The sequence below is a fragment of the Ciconia boyciana genome, chromosome 1, assembly GCF_034638445.1.
Source record: "Ciconia boyciana chromosome 1, ASM3463844v1, whole genome shotgun sequence".
In the NCBI taxonomy this organism is placed as follows: Eukaryota; Metazoa; Chordata; class Aves; order Ciconiiformes; family Ciconiidae; genus Ciconia; species Ciconia boyciana.
Genome location: NC_132934.1, coordinates 44,689,451 through 44,707,526, shown reverse-complemented (window position 1 = coordinate 44,707,526; position 18,076 = coordinate 44,689,451). Strand labels below are relative to the sequence as shown.

Sequence of the window (18,076 nt, the reverse complement as noted above, 5' to 3'; positions counted from 1 at the left end):
AATCTAGAATTTATAGAGTTAAGTTAAAATATTTCTCTTATGTTGTGTTGCAACATGTGTATCCGGTCCTAGAAACGTTTTTTTAAAAAAATCTTCTAGATGAAGAATAAACAGTGCTAAATAAGGTAATAACATTAAGCTACAAAATTCCTTACAATTGTGTCAGTGTGCCTTGGAAACTTCACACATACTGGAGCAAAACAATATTTATATCCATGAAAGACATCCCTTTGCCAGATGCTCCTGCTTTTGATTTGCACTGTATCCATCTAGATTTGCACATTGTCAGCAGGGGTTTTCTAGAGTTATGAAATGCAAAACTGTTAAATGAACACATTAATCATATACTCTTCTATGTTTTAAAGGAAATGTTGTAGGGATACTCATAGTGCTTTTCATTCTTTTCTTAAGTGCTCTAGAAAACCATCATATACCTATTTCAGCTGTGTGATTTCACAGAATCACAGACTGGTTGAGATTGGAAGGGACCGCTGGAGGGCATCTTGTCCATCCCCCTACTTAAGCGGGGCCACCTGGAGCTGGTTGCCCAGGACCATGTCCAGATGGATTTTGAATGTCTACATTTAAGTTCTCCTGGTGAAGACTGAACAAGGGGTTTTTTTGTCTTTGGCTGTTTAGCTGTATATTTTCAAAGTCAAAGAAGTGCGGTTTTGGTGGATTGGGGAGTGAAAGATGTGTATCTCTCTGCCTGGTCCCAGGGCTCTCTGTTCTGCTGCTCTTAATTATTCATTAGATTCTACATTGAAGGTAAATAACTTTGCTATTAGGAAGAAAATAGCTATGGGAAGAACACTGTTAAATTTGTGACTTTGAAAATGCTTGACTTGTAATATGTATATTTTAAAAATAGCACTGTTTTTGTACATAGCAATCACAATGGAGAACCCATAAGCTTTTTTAAAACTAGCTTATGTGCATTTGCGGTGCTTATCTGTTAAGATTCCATTGCAGTGATTTTTAAGGAACGGACACATGATCTAAAGCAAAAACCATGTCACCAGTTAATGAGTGAGTGCCTACCAACTGAGCTATGACAAACTGCTGTGTATATAAGTTCTGAAGTAAGATATTTGGAAATGGCATAAAATTAATATGTTGGGCCGCATCACTTTATCACTTTGGTTTGCTTTCCAGTTCCTTACAGGCCGTATCTTCTTGAAAAGTCAGTTGATACGTGTAAGCTTCTTATGTTTTGGACATGCACTTGTTTTTCATCCTTTATGTTTTCATCTACTTAAAAAGATGCTTGGTTTAAACTCCATAGTGTTACTTTACTTTTTAAAATACAATTGTTTAGCTTGTTTTTTAATGTGCACAGTTCATAAAACTTCTAAATCTTTAAAAATAAGATAGAGTAAGTATAAGTATGTGTTTAAAGTTGATTACGTATGTGATGAGAGCTGCATTATCCAAGTATTCAACTCCCCAAGGCAGCAAACTTAGTGAGTTCTCAACAACACAACAGCTGTGAAATAAGTTCTCTGCAATTCATTAGACTGACCTATTGAGTGCTTTGGAAAGCACTTCTTGTTACTTCTATAATTTCTGGTTTGTTAAATGTATAAAGAGGTGTCTGCTTTGCTCTTTGCCTTTGTAGCACAGCTAATGCACCAGAAGACGATGCTCCAAATCGATATTCCCGAACAGACAGGACAACTTACAGCAGATACAGCAGAGATGCAAATTCTTCTGGCACTTCTGTACCAAGTAACACTTTGGAAAAGAGGATTGAGGAACTTGAAAGGGTAAGTACCAACTAACATCTGCATGGTGTACATCTGAAATAAAGTACCTTTGAAACTCCATGGGGAAATTTACAAGTAAGATATCTAGAAATGATGCTAAATGCTTGAATTACAGATAGTTGTGCCTATAAAAATGTATAAAGAGTCAGACTGACTGAGAAGAATGTGAACTTTCTAATCACAGATGTTTAGTTTTCATTTGGTATATAAGTGAGAAATAGTTGAGGTGAAGATCTGTCGTGGTTTAGCCCCAGCCGGCAACTAAGCACCACGCAGCCACTCACTCACTCCCCCCTGGTGGGATGGGGGAGAGAATCAGAAGAGCAAAAGTAAGAAAACTCAAGGGGTGAGGTAAAGACAGTTTAATAGGTAAAGCAAAAGCCGCGCACACAAGCAAAGCAAAGCAAGGAATTCATTCACTCCTTCCCATGGGCAGGCAGGTGTTCAGCCATCTCCAGGAAAGCAGGGCTCCATCACACATAACGGTTACTTGGGAAGACAAACGCCATCACTCCAAATGTCCCCCGCTTCCTTCTTCTTCCCCAGCTTTATATACTGAGCATGACGCCATATGGTATGGAATAGCCCTTTGGTCAGTTTGGATCAACTCTCCTGGCTGTGTCCCCTCCCAGCTTCTTGTGCACCTGGCAGAGCATGGGAAGCTGAAAAGTCCTTGACTAGTGCAGCAACAACTAAAACATCTCTGTTTTATCAACACTGTTTTCAGCACAAATCCAAAACATAGCCCCATACCAGCCACTATAAAGAAAATTAACTCTATCTCAGCTGAAACCAGGACAAGATCATACGCTTAGAGAGCCAGCAGTGCTCTGCATATTTCTCATACGTACCTCATGACACACCAACACAGGGCAAGTAACTTGGGGGAAGGAGGGGCTCACTGGCTGTTCAGAAAATTAGCAAGCCTGCTTCTGATCTATTTAGTTTTGGATTTTTTTTTTTAATGTACTGAAGTACAAAATGTAATTGCTGTCCAGTTGTTTGTTAAAGTTTTAAACATTTAAAATACATATTTAAAACAAAGTTTTCCTTATTTCAGACATTCTTCATACAAAAACTTTTGGGAAATTGTAATAATGTTAAAGTTGAGATTTTTACCTTAAACAGTATTTTGCTAAATAATGTCATCTGTGTAATCTATTACTGGTTTCTCTGTCTTCCTCTGAAGTGGATTTTTGTGGGTAACTTGCCAAATATTCTTGAATTCATATAGATGAAAGTTACTAAGTAAACACAATTTGACTAGATCTTTTTTGGAAAGGATGAAAATAAAGCCTATTTTGTAGATTTTTTTGTTTAAGACTTGGGGAAGCCTGTTTTGAGTGAATTACACTGTAATCCTCCCTTCCAAATCAGCTTCCTTCTGAAATAAGTTAACTGCCAGTAACACAGAAAATAGAGGAAGATTTAAGGGCTTTCTTTCCGTATCCTGAACCCTGATTTATTAAATTCCTAATGGACATTTTCATTTTTTCTCACATTCGGGCCCACAGATCTAACAGTGAGTCTTCAATCCTTGTTAACGATAGTATAACCGACCCCCCCCCCCCCCCCCAAAAAAAAAAAAAAAAAAAAAACAAAAAAAAAACAACCCAAACAAAAAACCAAAAAAGGAATAACCCTCCCAATATAACAAATTTGGAAGCTGATGCTTTACATTTATTTACCTCTGTTTTGGGCCCCTATCCAATTTTGGGTTCATGCTTAAGTTAAATTAAAACATTATCTCTGGAATCAGAGATATCACACAGGTTTGCTGTGTGTAAAATATTTTCTTAGATGTGATTCTTTAGCTCCTTGAAATGTAAGGGCTTGAAGATGTGGGTTTGACTTGCTGTAGAAAAGGAATTATAGGTAAGTGTGTGGGGGTTTTTCTTCTTTGTTTGTTTGTTTTAAATGGTAATAACTTGAAACTGTCTCTTAAAACCAAAAATTACATTTCAAACTTAATTGCATATTCTGGTTTTAGGAACTTGCAAAGGAGAGACAGGAAAATGCAAGATTAATGAAGGTGACACAGGACAAAGAGGAACTAATTGGAAAGCTGAAGGAAGAAATTGATTTATTAAACAGAGTAAGCACATACTTTCTTATATATTGCTACTTAAAGAGGAGATAAAAGTCTTTGCATTCTCTGCTTTTCTTCAGGCACCTGCATCCACTGGGTAAGGTCAGAAGAGAATTAAGTGTGGGGTTTTTTGTATAAGTGTAACTTTTGAAGAGGCTTGTCAGTAAGTTACATTTTCTCCAGGTGACTTCTGTTGTCATGATTAACTTCCATAAGTTGTGTGTTATTGGAGTACTTGAATTTCTTGTTGCTATAAGTGTTCGTAAAACAACGTTATAAAAGCAAGAATTCTTTACTGCCTCTTCTTTCCAAATTCAGTGTGTAGCATACCAGGAAATAATTAAGTTGGGGTTTTGACAGTTTTCTCAATAAATTGTTACCCAGGACTTTTGTTAGACAAAGTAATTATAAATTCAGTTTCATTTTAGTCAACTTTTAATTACTAATAATAGTCTAGATGATCTTAGAAAGATTTGGGAGTAAGTGCTTTATATTCTGACACATATTCTCATACTCTTTATTTTTGATCCCCAAGGAAAGGCAGAACAAGACAGGAGGCAGGAGACTTGGGCTAGCATCACTCAGGCAAGGTGTGTAGGCGGGAGAAGAGGGGGTAGAAGAGTTCAGACATGCTTGGGAATAGGACAGGATGAGAAGCTTTAAAGTTGATAGAAGATACCAATTTTAACAAGTCCCAGTTCTAAGGGCAGACAGGAACTCTTTCACAGAATGGATTAGTGACCTGATCTTGAACTTCCTGGCTGAGGTGCAGAGCCTGGAGGTAGTAGGGAAATATGCTTCTACTGGTCCAGTGCAGAAATTCCCATAAAAATTCAGAAAAAAACTTCAGAACTGGCTTTGGTCAATCCAGCAGTGAAGGGAGGCAATAACTCTGTGTGCATAGTGGCAAACTTTCATTTTGCACTATTCATTTGTAGCAAAGGAGGACAACAAAAGTTTGCGAACTAATTTAGAGGACTAAAGTAGCTGAGATTATTCTGAAAAAAACACCTTTTATTTTTTTTTTTAATAAAGAAAGTTGGAAGTTAATTTGTAGGATAAATGAAGTATTGTCTGTTTTGGAGAGAGTTTTTCTATTTTAGTTGGAGAATTGGTCTTTATGCCGTTCTTCCATTCTGCAAAGAGTCTGTCACATCTAAGCTGACAACCTTATTACAGTCAAGGCAAGTGTTCATTCCTTCTACATAATGGATGGCAAAGCTACTTAATACTGCTGGTCACACCTGACTTCCTGACTCCGAGGTCAGAAAGAACAAATCAAAGGACCCTAAATCACTGAAAGCTTGTGTTTTAGGACCACAACTGTTTGCAAGGTTTGCTGTTCAAAAAACAGTGTTTTGTTTGGGGTTTTTTTTCCTGCTATATTTGAATTATGATGTCCTAAATTAAATCCATTGAGTGTCTGACTAGAAACCATCTTTGAACATTTGCAGTGAAGTCAAGCAGTGCCTGTGCTTGAAGTATGATGGCAATTTCTGCTTGATGTGTGGAAAGAAAACATAAAACAGAATATAGTCCTTCCAAAAACCTCTTTATTATAAAATGACTAAAATTATACCGTTCCATGAGATATACAAAGCCACCTTATTGGTACTCCCTAGGTAGCCTCTCTCAAATGCAAAGAGAATGTTTTCTTTTTTTTTTTTTCTCCATCAGGTCAGCATTTATCATAGCTATAACATTGTCTGTTAGCTTAATTGCAGTGCAAGTTATTTATGTTTGCATCCCTTGGGATTTTCTTGAACGATGAAATAGCTGCCTTTTGACTTTATGACCAGCTTAATAATTTGTCATCTTACAAAAGTTTGAACCCATATCTCAAGTGATGCTTCCATTAAAACAGATGCAGTTTTACTTTCTTTTTTTAATAGCTCTTGTATTTATGACTGCTTCTATATTGGCTATCCCTGTGGATTTAGAAAAAGAAAAGCTTTAGAATATTAAGAAAAGCTACAGCAATATTGCATTATTCCCATGACTGAAGGTTATGGAAGTTAATAGTGCAGTCGTATTTGCCTAAAGTTAACTGAGATCATAACTGAGATCACGAGAGCCAGCACTCTGTTCTTCATGGAACGTTACTGTACAGACCTGGCACCAGGATTGGATGCTTTGCATGGAAGAACAGTTGTGATCTTCAGCCTTCTGCTCAGATAAAAGGATGTCCGGAGGACTAAACTTTACTTAGTGAGCTCATGCAGAGATCTCTTTAAAAGGTGTTGCTGGTAGGTAACCTAAACAGTGATCTTTAAATTTGACCATCTATGCATTCATGGTATTTCTCCATCTTTTCTATTAGTCAAAATGTGCAGTTATTGCATGTTAGGTTGTACAGACATGGAAAGAATTTCAAGTCAAAGAGCCTAAATAGCTTTTTAAAATGCCATTTTATTGCATAGCTTTCTGACTGCTCAGCCCTCGTATTTAAAGAAATGCTCTTTCTAGAAGCTTCAGTCAATTCATAACCATGGATGCATCCTTCATTGGCAAAGATCTTGTGTTACGCTTGAAAAAAACCTGTTTTTCCAAGAATCCTGAAAACTTCTTGGCAGACCTTTTTATCATTTTAATTACATATATTTACTTAATGTAACAATATAATTTTACTGAGATCAGTCAGTACATCACAAAGATACTTAAAGAACATGAGCTGCATTTATACTGAGAAACAGAAGAGGCTTTCTGCCATAAATGGCATTCTTTCACTCCAGTACACTAGCCACTAAAAGTACATCTGCCACGTTTTTCATAAGAAAGGGGTAATTGCTTCATAAAAACCTCAAATGTCTGAAGGGAAAGGCATCTCAAGACATTTAAATATTTGTAGGCTAAGTTCAACTGTCAAGTAGTTTACACTTGGTCATCTCTGACCTCACTAAGATGTCACTGTAGTTAAATGTGTGTTTGGAGAGAGTCTGTCAGTGAGGATTTACAATCTAATTAGGGTCAGTTGTGTAGTTATTGGTTCCTTTGGTATTTGAAGTCCAAGCTTTCCTGCTATTGCATCTTTTTTTACTAATAGGCATACATTAGTGTTGCAATTTTGAATACAAAACTTTAAATTTCAGAGTGGCAAAAACCACCTGCATCTCTCTGTCCAATGTTTCTGTGGATATTTAAACTGCAATAGTTATTTTTCCTGGCTCATATTCAAGAAACTCTTACTTGTAGTAATCTTTGGAATGTTGTTTTTGCAGCATGAATATTTCACAAACTTTTAATATTTTATTTTGAGTAAATTATAGGTATTTTAAACAGAAGTTTTTTAGGTAAGCTTTGAGGCACCTGATGGCTAGGTTAACAAGTTCAAACACAGTATTATGTATACTGAACTAAAAAAAAAAATAAATCATTTTATTGAAGAAGTGTTGTCCCTTCCATCTGATGATTGATCTGAACTGCACAAGAGAGAAAACAAAGTGTGTTTCTTACAATTACAAGGTAAACTGTATTTATAGTAGGTATGTTTAAGTCACTTGTATCTGTTATGTCAGAGTGGTCAAATGCTGTTCCTGAAAGTCATTCGTACTGTGATGCAGCATTACTTCTGTGAGGCAAAGAGGAATTTCTGCTAGTGACTTCTTGATTCCACATTACAAAAACAATAAAGTAATTGCAAAGGTATTGCGGTATGGATTTTGACTTGGCAAACTGAAGAGGCTTTTAAAAATCATGATACCAGTTAAACACAACATCTCTAACGTGCACTTCTGGAATGACCCCACTAAAAAGAAATAAGAAGATAGGCTCTGTATGTCAAACACTGCTTAACAACTTAAAGGAACAAGAGAGAGAAACTCTTTTCTTTACTACTGTTATATGTTTGAACTAGCATGGCAACAGTAAGGTTTTGCAGATTTCAATCAAAAGGCATCTAAGATCTCTGATGAGAATCCTGGTTCTTCCTCCTTTGCCTGCCTTTCATTTTCCTCCTTGAAGTGCTGTCCTTGAGGTCACTCTTCTGTTTCTTCATTTTTTCTTTCTCATTCTGTTTCTTCCATGGTTTTTTTTGTACAGTAAAATTATTTTTACCAAAGTAATGCTTATATTAAACAGCCAAGTTCACTGGTTTTCACTTTAAAAGCTTGAAAAGACTTGGTAGGAAGTGAAGAAGTGAAATGGGAACTGGGTAAATATGGTAATTGGTGGAAGAGGGATGAACATTTGGGGTGGGAGCAATCTATTTTAAGCACCCATTATTACCGTGTATGCTGTCTGTTCTTTCAGTAGTAGTTTAGACGGAAGTTACAAAATGCCTTTTAATTTTTTTCACAGAAAATGAAAAAAAAAAAAAAAAAGGGCAGGCAGTACTTTTTCTGAAAATTTTGATCCTTAATTTGAAACACAAAGCAGGTCTTCTTGCAGTAATAACCAGTGATGTGTCTATGTGAGCGAGATAGTTGCAGACAAGCAGAGTCTGGGGAGCAGAGGCAATAGCTGACTAATACACTCTCTGTGTATGCCAATAAAATAATCATGCCCATCCTACTTTGGTTTCTTGATGCATTAATTCCTGCTGTAGCTTTAGTTTTGATTATATGTTTCCATTTAAAGGTGCTTGTACATGGCAATATAAAATTAAGGTTCTGTAATTACAGTAACACTTGGAAAAAGGCTGGTTTAACAGATTTAAGGGTAGCTACTGTGACCACTAATTCTTCCCAACCCCAGCTTCTTCATTTCAGGGTTAAGATGCTAAATTCCTGCTGCTACTAATTGAGAGTTTGTATTTATGTCCTGAGAAATGTTTATTTTTCTTTTTCCTTTCACAGGACCTAGATGATATAGAAGATGAAAATGAGCAATTGAAGCAAGAAAATAAAACCCTCTTAAAAGTTGTTGGACAGCTGACAAGGTAGAAGATTCAAGCCTCAATGAGGAAAGATTTAAAAACTACTGATTGAACGTTAAGGTCAATATAGTAAAACTTCTCGTGTTGCAGTATGTTATAATAACTGTCTTTATATTTATTGTTAGGAAACCAGATGAATGTTTATTTTCATAGTACTTTCTTCTTCATTCAATGAAATGGCATCAAATTTGGGGTATATTTTTAGCTTTCTTTTCACATAAGAATAATTAAAATTTTTTACATATTTCGAAAATATTAAGTTCAAGAATATTTGGGTTTTGTATCTTCAGATTACATCTGGAAATGACAGTAATTTAAAATTCATAGCACCAAGATCACTTTCAGTCCATCTGGGTGTATATTTTTGAAACGAATAGAAGCAATACATAAGCTTTGTTTACACAGATCCAAAATATATATTTTGGGAAATATTTCCTTTTTTGTTTAAACAGCTGTAAAGTGGATGCCTTATTATTGATGTATAACATTTTGCAGATTGATTACTTTTTCTAAAACTCTTATATGTTGAGGTTTTTTTACTGTATCTGAAAGACTGACGATAGTAGTGTAGCAATTTTTTTTTTTCTGTATAACAGTATTCTGGCAGGAGGGGGAGGTTTTATTAAAAAAAACAAAAAACAAACCCAAACCAAAAACCAATAAATCACGTGTGGTATCAGCATTAATGAGTTCTTAGAATCATACTGAAGTTGTGCACTGCAGTTTATTATAAAGCTTTTGCTTTAGCAATGAAATGCAAGTTTGCTATCGGATAGTAAGTTTGTTTGCTGTGTTGAGAATTCAGACAATGCCTGGAGCTTTCATTTTAGCAAAGGCACTTTTGCAATACTCTTCTACTTAAAGCTGTCATCTTAAAATTTGTAGTGATCATAACCGATATGAGTGTTTGATGTTTTTGTTTTTTAAGCTGGGTGAAAATTTTTGTACATAACAAAGTAGAGCGGCATACAAGTGATTAATGCCCTTTTGAAATATCAAATGGTTTAAAAAACCCCTTTTATCCTTGATTTTAAACTAACAAAGTGTTTAAAAAGTGCCTGTTTAGATGTTACAATCCAGTTATGACTGTGTACTGATTCTTCTATAACATGACAGTAGACAAAATTTTCATTTGGCATTAATCACAGACCTCGGTTAACAATTCTCTTCTTAAAACTCTTGTTGGGCTGAAATTTGATGTACTTTATTTCATCTTAATACAGCACGTTTTTCATTCGTGATCCAAATAAAGGTATATGTCATTTGAGTCGGGACACTAGAAATGAAAACATTTTGAAGAGTCCAGGCTTTTTCTTGACAGTTTTGAAGTTTGGTGTCAGAAAGTTGCATGCATATAGTTTTTGTTACCTTAAAACTTAAAGGCAACTTTAATATATAGTAACGATCACCTTTTCAGATTTGTCAGTTCTTTTCATAATGTGTATTTAATGACTGTAAGAGTTTCTTAAATTTCAAATCCAGGTATTATTGTTCTGCCTTGGATTATTTTGGATATAGGATAGAATGCATATTATTTTGCATTTATGTATTCTAATGAGAAGGAACTCTTCAAAGCTTTAAAGTATTTTTCAAGACACTTATATTCCGGGATGCCTTGATGTTTTCCTTGACAGTGGATGAGATTCCCATGGGAGACCATTTAAAACCTTTACTCAGGGGTTTAAATGGTACGGGGGGTTTGTATAGGCCCTCTGAACTATTATATACACCAATGAATGTTGCTTTTAATATTATTCAAACAGTAAGAAGTCCCTTAATTTATCAGTTTCATGAAATTAAAAATTTAATTAAAAAAATCAGTTGAGATGTATGCCTTCTGAATAAATATGAAAATTTCTCTGGAAGAAAATCTGATTTCCTTCTCTGTTTACTAGGGAGGAAATACACGTACCGATTTATGGCATGGGATGTCAAATGTATAGAAGCATCATTAAGGAGTTAATGCAGAACACATAGATATTAATAAGAAGTTGTAAATGAGATATTTCATAAACTATTATTTCATGTACATTTTAAACCAAAGAACAATGGCAGCAAAGAACATAAGCAAGAATTACTTGTTGTCATATTACCTCTTCTTCATTTACATGTGTATTGACTGAAACTTAGCAGCAGAAACCCCAAAATCGGGATTTCTTTTTTAACCTGGACATGTAGCTGACAGGAATATTTGGCAGAAGTACTTCTGATACCCTAGCTCGAGGAGGTACTGGCAAGGGAAATTTCCAAATATTTGAAACCAGTGGTATGAACAAAGGAACTGTTGGGAACTCACAGATGAAGTACCTCAGAACATTATTGTTGTTGTGTATTATTGTACAAATGTAAAACTCTTCCTGGTTTTAAAATTTCCCACAAATTGTATCTTCAAGCATAACACTTCTGCTGACATTTTTGAAGATTTAGATGGCTTTTTGGAAAAAAGTATGTCAAGAACAAGTCATTATCACTTACATTATCAGGCTCTTGGGAGAAGTTTAGTAGACTCTAGGAAAAATTATGTATTATGTAGAATGTTAATAATCATCTAGTCATTACTTGCCATTATCTTTTTATTTCAATAGGGTACCCTTATAGTCAAGCTCAAACATAGAATAAGCTTTTATCCTAGGTGATTTGAAGGTGTTAAATTAGCTACCTTACCAGCAATTCACTAACCCATGTCCACATCCTCGCTAGTCCAACACCTCAATTGTTCTCAGTTGTGTGATTTAAAAGCAGAGAGACTGCTGTAAGTGGGAACCCACCTCACTTGGGAAGGCTATATGATTCCTGAATGAATCTGGATATTAACGTACCTAGGCTAAATTAATTTACTAGGGCTTGGGGTGGGGGGAGGGAGTGTTAGTATGCAATATTAATTGTATGGGTAAGTCTCTTGGAGATTTCTGAACTTTAATGTCTTAAAATGCATACCAAACCGCTTAGGTCTAGCATCTGTGTTTCTGAGTAACTTGGGTCATTTAGGAAATCTAAACAGCAGAGTACTCCCATTGACTAAAGCAAATAAGACAATTTTTTTCAAGATACTTTAACAATGAACAGCACATATAATTCCTATTTTGGTAATGCAAAATGATACTCCTATTATGGTCACATGCTGTTGTATAGAAAACAGATACTACATCCAGAGCTGAAGGTTAAAGTTGTGCAGAAATATTTTTTTTATTGTTGATAATATGTGCTAATGTTTGTGGGATTTATTCCCTAAAGAGGAAGTTCAACCATATATAAATGTTGGTGATTTTTACAAGGAAATTCAAATGGCTCACTTTTCATTTTTTTAAATAATGAAATGGCCATGTTAAGTTCAGTGTTACTTGATGTGTATATTAACTGAAAGAGTACAGTCTGTATTTGCAAATGAGTGTTTTTTCTGTCTTTAAAGCAAAATTTTTCTTTGTTAATTACCAGATTTGTATATACATGTTGGAGATTAATTATTTCTGTGTTAGATTGGCTCTGAATTTGAGAGGTGGAGTGAGAAAAGAGGGTAACAAGAAATAAGTCAGTGAATTCTAAAGTAGGAAGCATAACCTAAAGATTTTTTATTATTATTCAGCTGTACTGAGAATTAGCTGTGGAAAGATTTGTGATTGGCATAAGCACTACAAAAGATATAGGAGGTTTAGTATGTTGGAAACAACTGATAAACCTACATCAAAGCTCTTTTCAACTTGTCTGGTATCATTACAGCTTGGAAACTTGCTACCATAAGAGAGACCAAAAGGAATACTGGAGATCAAATTACTTTTTAACATTTTGCTAGGAGAGCAGAGTTACACTGACTCCAGCTGTTTTATTATTTTCTGTAAGTTCTTTGTGGCTATTTCCAGCTTGAATTGAAACAAATCAGTATTAGTAGCCAAAAGGAAAGGTAATTACTGGGAAACAAATACATGAGTAATAACTATGGATACCATTAACATGTGACTGAGTGTCAGTATTTCTTGGGCTCACACCCTTTAAAGAAGATGTCAGTTGAGGTGGTCCATTTGCATCAGTATTAATGATCATAAACATCTGACACTTTTAATAAGAAACAACTATTTTAGTTGGAGAAATTACCATTGCAAGCCATGACTTAAACTTAGTCCAATAAAAAAAATTCATGCTGGTACTTGCAGCTGCTGAGACTAAGGAGGTAAGGATTATACTTAAAAGTTTTGTTAAAAATGCAACAAATTAATTCTGGATCTTGTAATTTAATTTGATATAGAAGTTCACTACAGGTCTGTTCCAAGCCAGTCATTCTGATGTCAATACCTGCAAAAGGTGTTGACACGAGCATTTCTAGAAGCTTTTCTACTTCTGTTATTAAGCATTTCTTTAAGACTACTTAAATATATCCAGGACAAAAAGGACTTTGATGTGTATTTTAGTAGCATTCATGTTCTTCCAGGTATGTTGACTTACTGTAGCAAATCTTCATCTACCATTTCTCCTTGTACTGTAGCAGATGTACATTACCTTGTTAATTTAATCCTTTTGCTTTTATTTCTGGATTTCTGGTGTAACCGTTCTTGTTCAGGGCTAGTTGTGATTTTTCTGTTATGGAAAAATTGTGATAGTTGAGTTTTCCTCTGAAAATAGTCTCATAATCATAATGCAGAGTAATTTTTTTTAAATATCCATTTTATGCATTTAAAAAGTTGAAGCATCATTAAACTATAAATAAACTAAATATCCATTTTAGTTTTGAACATTGACTAGTTGTGATATTATTTGTGACATCAGATTAAAAATGATGTTGAGATTCTTATTATTGCAGGTAAATGATACATGTTTAATCTAACAATAAAGACTGTGTCCCTTCGTCCAAATAAAACTAAATTCTTTTTAATCCAGGATGACTACTTATTGTGTTTAAGGGAGAATTAATATTGTCTGACTAAAATTCTAACTGGATTTGTCACCCATACTGGGAAGTTCCCAACCTGAACTGTTAGAATTATTTTTACCTTCAGATTCAGTTCTTCAAGTGTGTATGTGTTTGCACACACACGAGAGAAATCTGCATATTTCCACCATGCTAATTTTCTGCTTTGAGAATGTAGTGAGTATCCTTCCATCGATTAGATGGAAATGACCTTTTCCTGTACTTCAGAGTTGAAGTATACCCCTTCCCAGGAAAAGGTAATGAAGGATGTTACAGTGCTGCTTCTACACAAAGTTAATTGACTTCACAATAGATTTAATTTCTGAAATTTCTATATGAATACATGTTCTCTTCTCCTGTACAGGCAGAGTCATTAAAGACAACCTCCTTTTCATTCATTGCTGCAGACTACACATAAAGAGAACAAGTGGATCACCAGTAAACACCAAGGAGATAACTATATCACAGTTTATCATGAAGTTTGTAATGTTGTTTTAAAAAACAGCTTGAAACATAAATACCATAAGAAACCATGCATTCCACACCACAGTTACTTTATGGAAGAAGACATTAGAGCATTTGCACTTAGTAAATTTTAAAATGTTAGGTGAATTTGGCTTACTCCTACAGTTGACTTCCTTTTTGAAAGCCCAGTGGTCTTCAGATTTTGTTTTAAAATACAGAAGTATGTCCTTCCTCAGTTTTTGCCTTTGGCATTTTAGGTTCTCAAGTCTTGCTGGGAAATTTTAGCTCAAAGTACACAAGTGCCTGTTCTGTGCTCCTCCTTTAGTCACTGGATTTGCCATACAATGTCTACCTGATCTTAGCACTTGGTATGTTTTCCTGTGGATCTTCTAATTTTTCTCTCATAGCCCCTCTCTTCCTTTCTCTTTTGTAATTTTGGTATCTTCTCGTTTCCCTTGTTCTGCTAGAACCTTCAAGTGGTATCTATGAACTTTAACAATGTCCATAAAACTATTCTGGGCTGGATTTTTTTCTTCTCTTAAACAGACCTCAAACATTTGTGTGAGAATTTTCTCATTTGGTGAATAATTACACTGTGGAACATACTGCTGCTGGAAGTTGCTCTGGGACACCAAGAACTTACCAAGGTTTTGAGAGGGATTGAATATTGATGTGGATATTGAGACAATCCAGTGTTCTAGTTATACTGTTAGTCTCCAACTGCTAAAACTGGAAAGGAAACCTTGTAGGAATATCACATCTAAGAGTGATGTTGACATATGGAAATTATTTGGGCAGGAGTCAACAACAGGGATATCCTTCTGATGTGTGTCTAACAGTCCCAAATAGCACAGTTGTTTATAGAGGTCTAGTGGGTTTCCACCTACATCTACAGGTTTGCATCTGAGAGCTTCTGGTCTGACAGCCCTTTGTGTAGGGGAACTGATGCTTACATTTCACTTGGCATTCCTTGAGCAGGAAGGTCTAATTACACAGCCAATAGCCATAGTCTCTCTAGCTGATAGCTCAGTAGGGATTTCTGTGTAAGCAAAAATGACTGGCAATTTCTGGATTCACTAAAGACATTTGAAGTAATATTAAGCGTTTGACATGTTTTAGTATTTGATTAGGAAATGGGTGGAGTCTTTTATACCACGTAAAAAGACAGCGCTTCATCTTCTTAGGCAATGTCAAGTCCCCTAGGCCTTTTCTTGAAGTGAAAGTTGCTGCCTCCAGAGAAGACTTTTTAAATCTGAACACCTTTAAATTGGGCTCATTTTATAGTCTGATGAGGGTGTTCACCTCAACCAACCCAAAACCTCCAGGCCTTCTTTTAACAAGCACTAGAAGTTAAATGTCTTTGGAAAAGTTCTAGGAGCAGATTTGAGGGTTAAGCACTTAAAGACCAAAAGAAGTCTGTAAGTCATTGTTTTCTTCATTGAAGAAGATCTGGCTAAAAAAGACAAAACCCAGCAGTGTTTGAGTGACTCCCTTGGTAGTCATTGATGGGCTTCTAGGGAGCACAATTGTCCCTGCATACTAAAGTCCTGCAAGTACCTTAATATAGCAAAGAGTAGCAGCAGAGCTCTAGAAATGTCTGTCTTGCATTTTCTACTAGTTTGGCCCAAACCGTGCAAAATATGGTTAGTAATTAGTGATGGGATTGTAGTAGATGTTGCTAATGAAGGAGTAGGAAAAGTGAGATTCGCTTACTTTTTTTACTTGTATTTTAGGCTTTCTTCAAGAAATGTTTCTGTGATGTTAATTGCTGAGAGATTAAACAGTAAACTTTGGCAATAATTAGGTAAATTTGAGAAAGAATCTTTAAGGTAAGAGGTACCGTCTTTGGTTTCTTTAATGCCTTCGACTCGTAGGTATTTGTTATGGTAAAGCTCTGTTACAGATCACAAAAGATAAAAGCCCTATCTATACTGCAGAGATGATAATCCAAGTCTACGCTGATTTTTAATCAATATACTGTAAATTTTTAAGAATATTAAATAACATAGGTATCAAACTTTGTTTTGAGATCTGGAGTTTCTTTAATAAGGGAGGTAATGAAAACGTATGCATATTTGGTGCTAATGCTCTGCCTTTTTTTCTGGTAAACAGAAATGCTGTTGAACAGGTTTTATAATTGATCTTCTCATTGACTTCTTTAGGTGTTACGGCTAATAAAATCTGTGCTTACTGAAATAGCAAAAGGATGCATTTACAACGTGGTGATAGCAAAAATGAGAACTTAATCACTGCTTAGTCTTTTAGGGTGGGAACTCAAGCAACTTTTATGGGTTTCCCTTGATGAAATGACCTGAAGATATTTAGATATTACAGGCTCATTCAACAAGCTATTGCATAATGTCGTGCAACAAAGCAGCATTAACTCTTGTCCTTTCTTTGTACCAGGGTATTTTCTAAGAACCCAAAGCATAATTTAAAAGAAAAGCAGTGTTTTTCTGTTGCACAAGATTGTATTTGAGAAAACTGCAGGTTGATAATTGGCATCTTGACACATTCTCCATTAGTATTTATCTCTGGAAATCAGATTTTGTAAACCGAGAGCCTGTGCTATGAAATCTTTGTTTTTCTCTCTCTCAGAAATGTTAATCTCTGCCTGAAGGCTCGTTATAACAATGATGCATTTTAGACAGTTTAAAATTTTGATTGCAACAGTGTAAGTGTGGTTACAGCCAGCTACCAAATATATTTAATGGGTGGGGACAATAAAACCACTGAAGCTTTGCAAGTTGAGACTCTCTAGAAATAACTCTCATATTTCTCTGTGAAGCAATTATATAGAAAATGCTAATTGTTCCCAACTGAATCACACTTTCTTCCTGTTTAACTGCTTCTGCTTGCTATAGTTTGTAATAAAATATCACTTTAAAACCTCTGTAATTGTGTTGCTCTGGCTTTGTATGAGAAGTGACATTTAAAAAAGACTGGCCACTTTCAATTTTCACTCTCCAGATGCTAGGATTTATAAAGATGGTTAAAAGCCAGGAGAAAATGTATGGGTTGAGACTGTGGAACATTGAATGTTAGGGAGAGGAATAGGTATGTAAGGATGAAGAAAATCTAGGTTTTCTCCAACATTTTTTTCACATAGTTTTCAACAAGGAAAGGATGACAAACTGCATATTTTATGAAGATCTAAAAATGGTTCCGATTATCACTGCAGTATAGTTAGTGTTTTTATGAGAAAAACATGATGTCCAGCTTTTCATTTGTTCACCTTTGCACAAATATTTAAAAAGGAAAAGAGTATGACTTTTCACCCTTCAAGAAATGCAAATTACTATCTAAAATCAGAACTTTGATCATATCTTTCCTAGACCATGCTAGGCTGTAGATGAATAGGCAAAATTTTGGACATTACTTTTCAAATATTACATAATTTGTGGTACTGCTACGGTTATATCAGTCAGTATGTTTAATGTTTTTGCGAATGTGTAGGGCTAGCCCCAGGCATTTAGATCTCCAGCAGAAATGTGATAGAGCTGATTCTTAGGATATGGTGGGAGCCCCTTGCTAAAGTGCCAGGACCATATGGAGGACTTCTGATTTGCTTGCATCTGAGAGCCCTCTTGCTGCATCCTGCAGATTTAAATATAACAAAGTCGTCTTCAACAACTGCTGAGAGATTTATGGGGAAAAAACCAAACCAACCAACCAAACAAAAAACCCAAAAAAACCCACAAAACCCAAACTGCTTTTGCAGTGTACCAGATAGGTGTATGCAAGTGTTACAGAACAAACTTTAAAAAGTCTTTTAAAAAGCACATTGAATATAACGTTACTGAGTGAAGTAATTTAGTACATTTTAATGTAATTCACTGTGTCTGTCTGAAGTGGTGGTGCTTGTATGAATTGATAAAAACACTTAAAATAATTACAAATATATGTATCAGGTTTATGTTTACGAGGTTAGAATGATATTTTATGTAACTGAAAAACTGTGTATTCAAACGCTTTCTTTACAT

General features: G+C 35.2%; 1 protein-coding gene across 5 annotated transcripts in view; it reads left to right on the top strand.

The window, feature by feature from the left end:
* Nucleotides 1-17,104, top strand: part of PAWR (pro-apoptotic WT1 regulator) — an 89,547-nt gene extending 72,443 nt beyond the window's left edge. For 3 of the 5 annotated variants that reach the window (XM_072864331.1, XM_072864340.1, XM_072864300.1), the window contains exons 5-8: nucleotides 1,619-1,766; nucleotides 3,757-3,861; nucleotides 8,649-8,731; nucleotides 10,624-10,991. In XM_072864331.1, the coding sequence (XP_072720432.1) occupies nucleotides 1,619-1,766; nucleotides 3,757-3,861; nucleotides 8,649-8,731; nucleotides 10,624-10,705 (418 nt within the window). In that variant the 3' untranslated portion in view covers nucleotides 10,706-10,991. Of the gene's footprint in view, nucleotides 1-1,618; nucleotides 1,767-3,756; nucleotides 3,862-8,648; nucleotides 10,992-13,992 lie in introns of those variants that run through there. The other 2 variants (XM_072864310.1, XM_072864321.1) reach the window with 2 other exon arrangements.
* The last annotated feature ends 972 nt before the right edge of the window (nucleotides 17,105-18,076 follow it).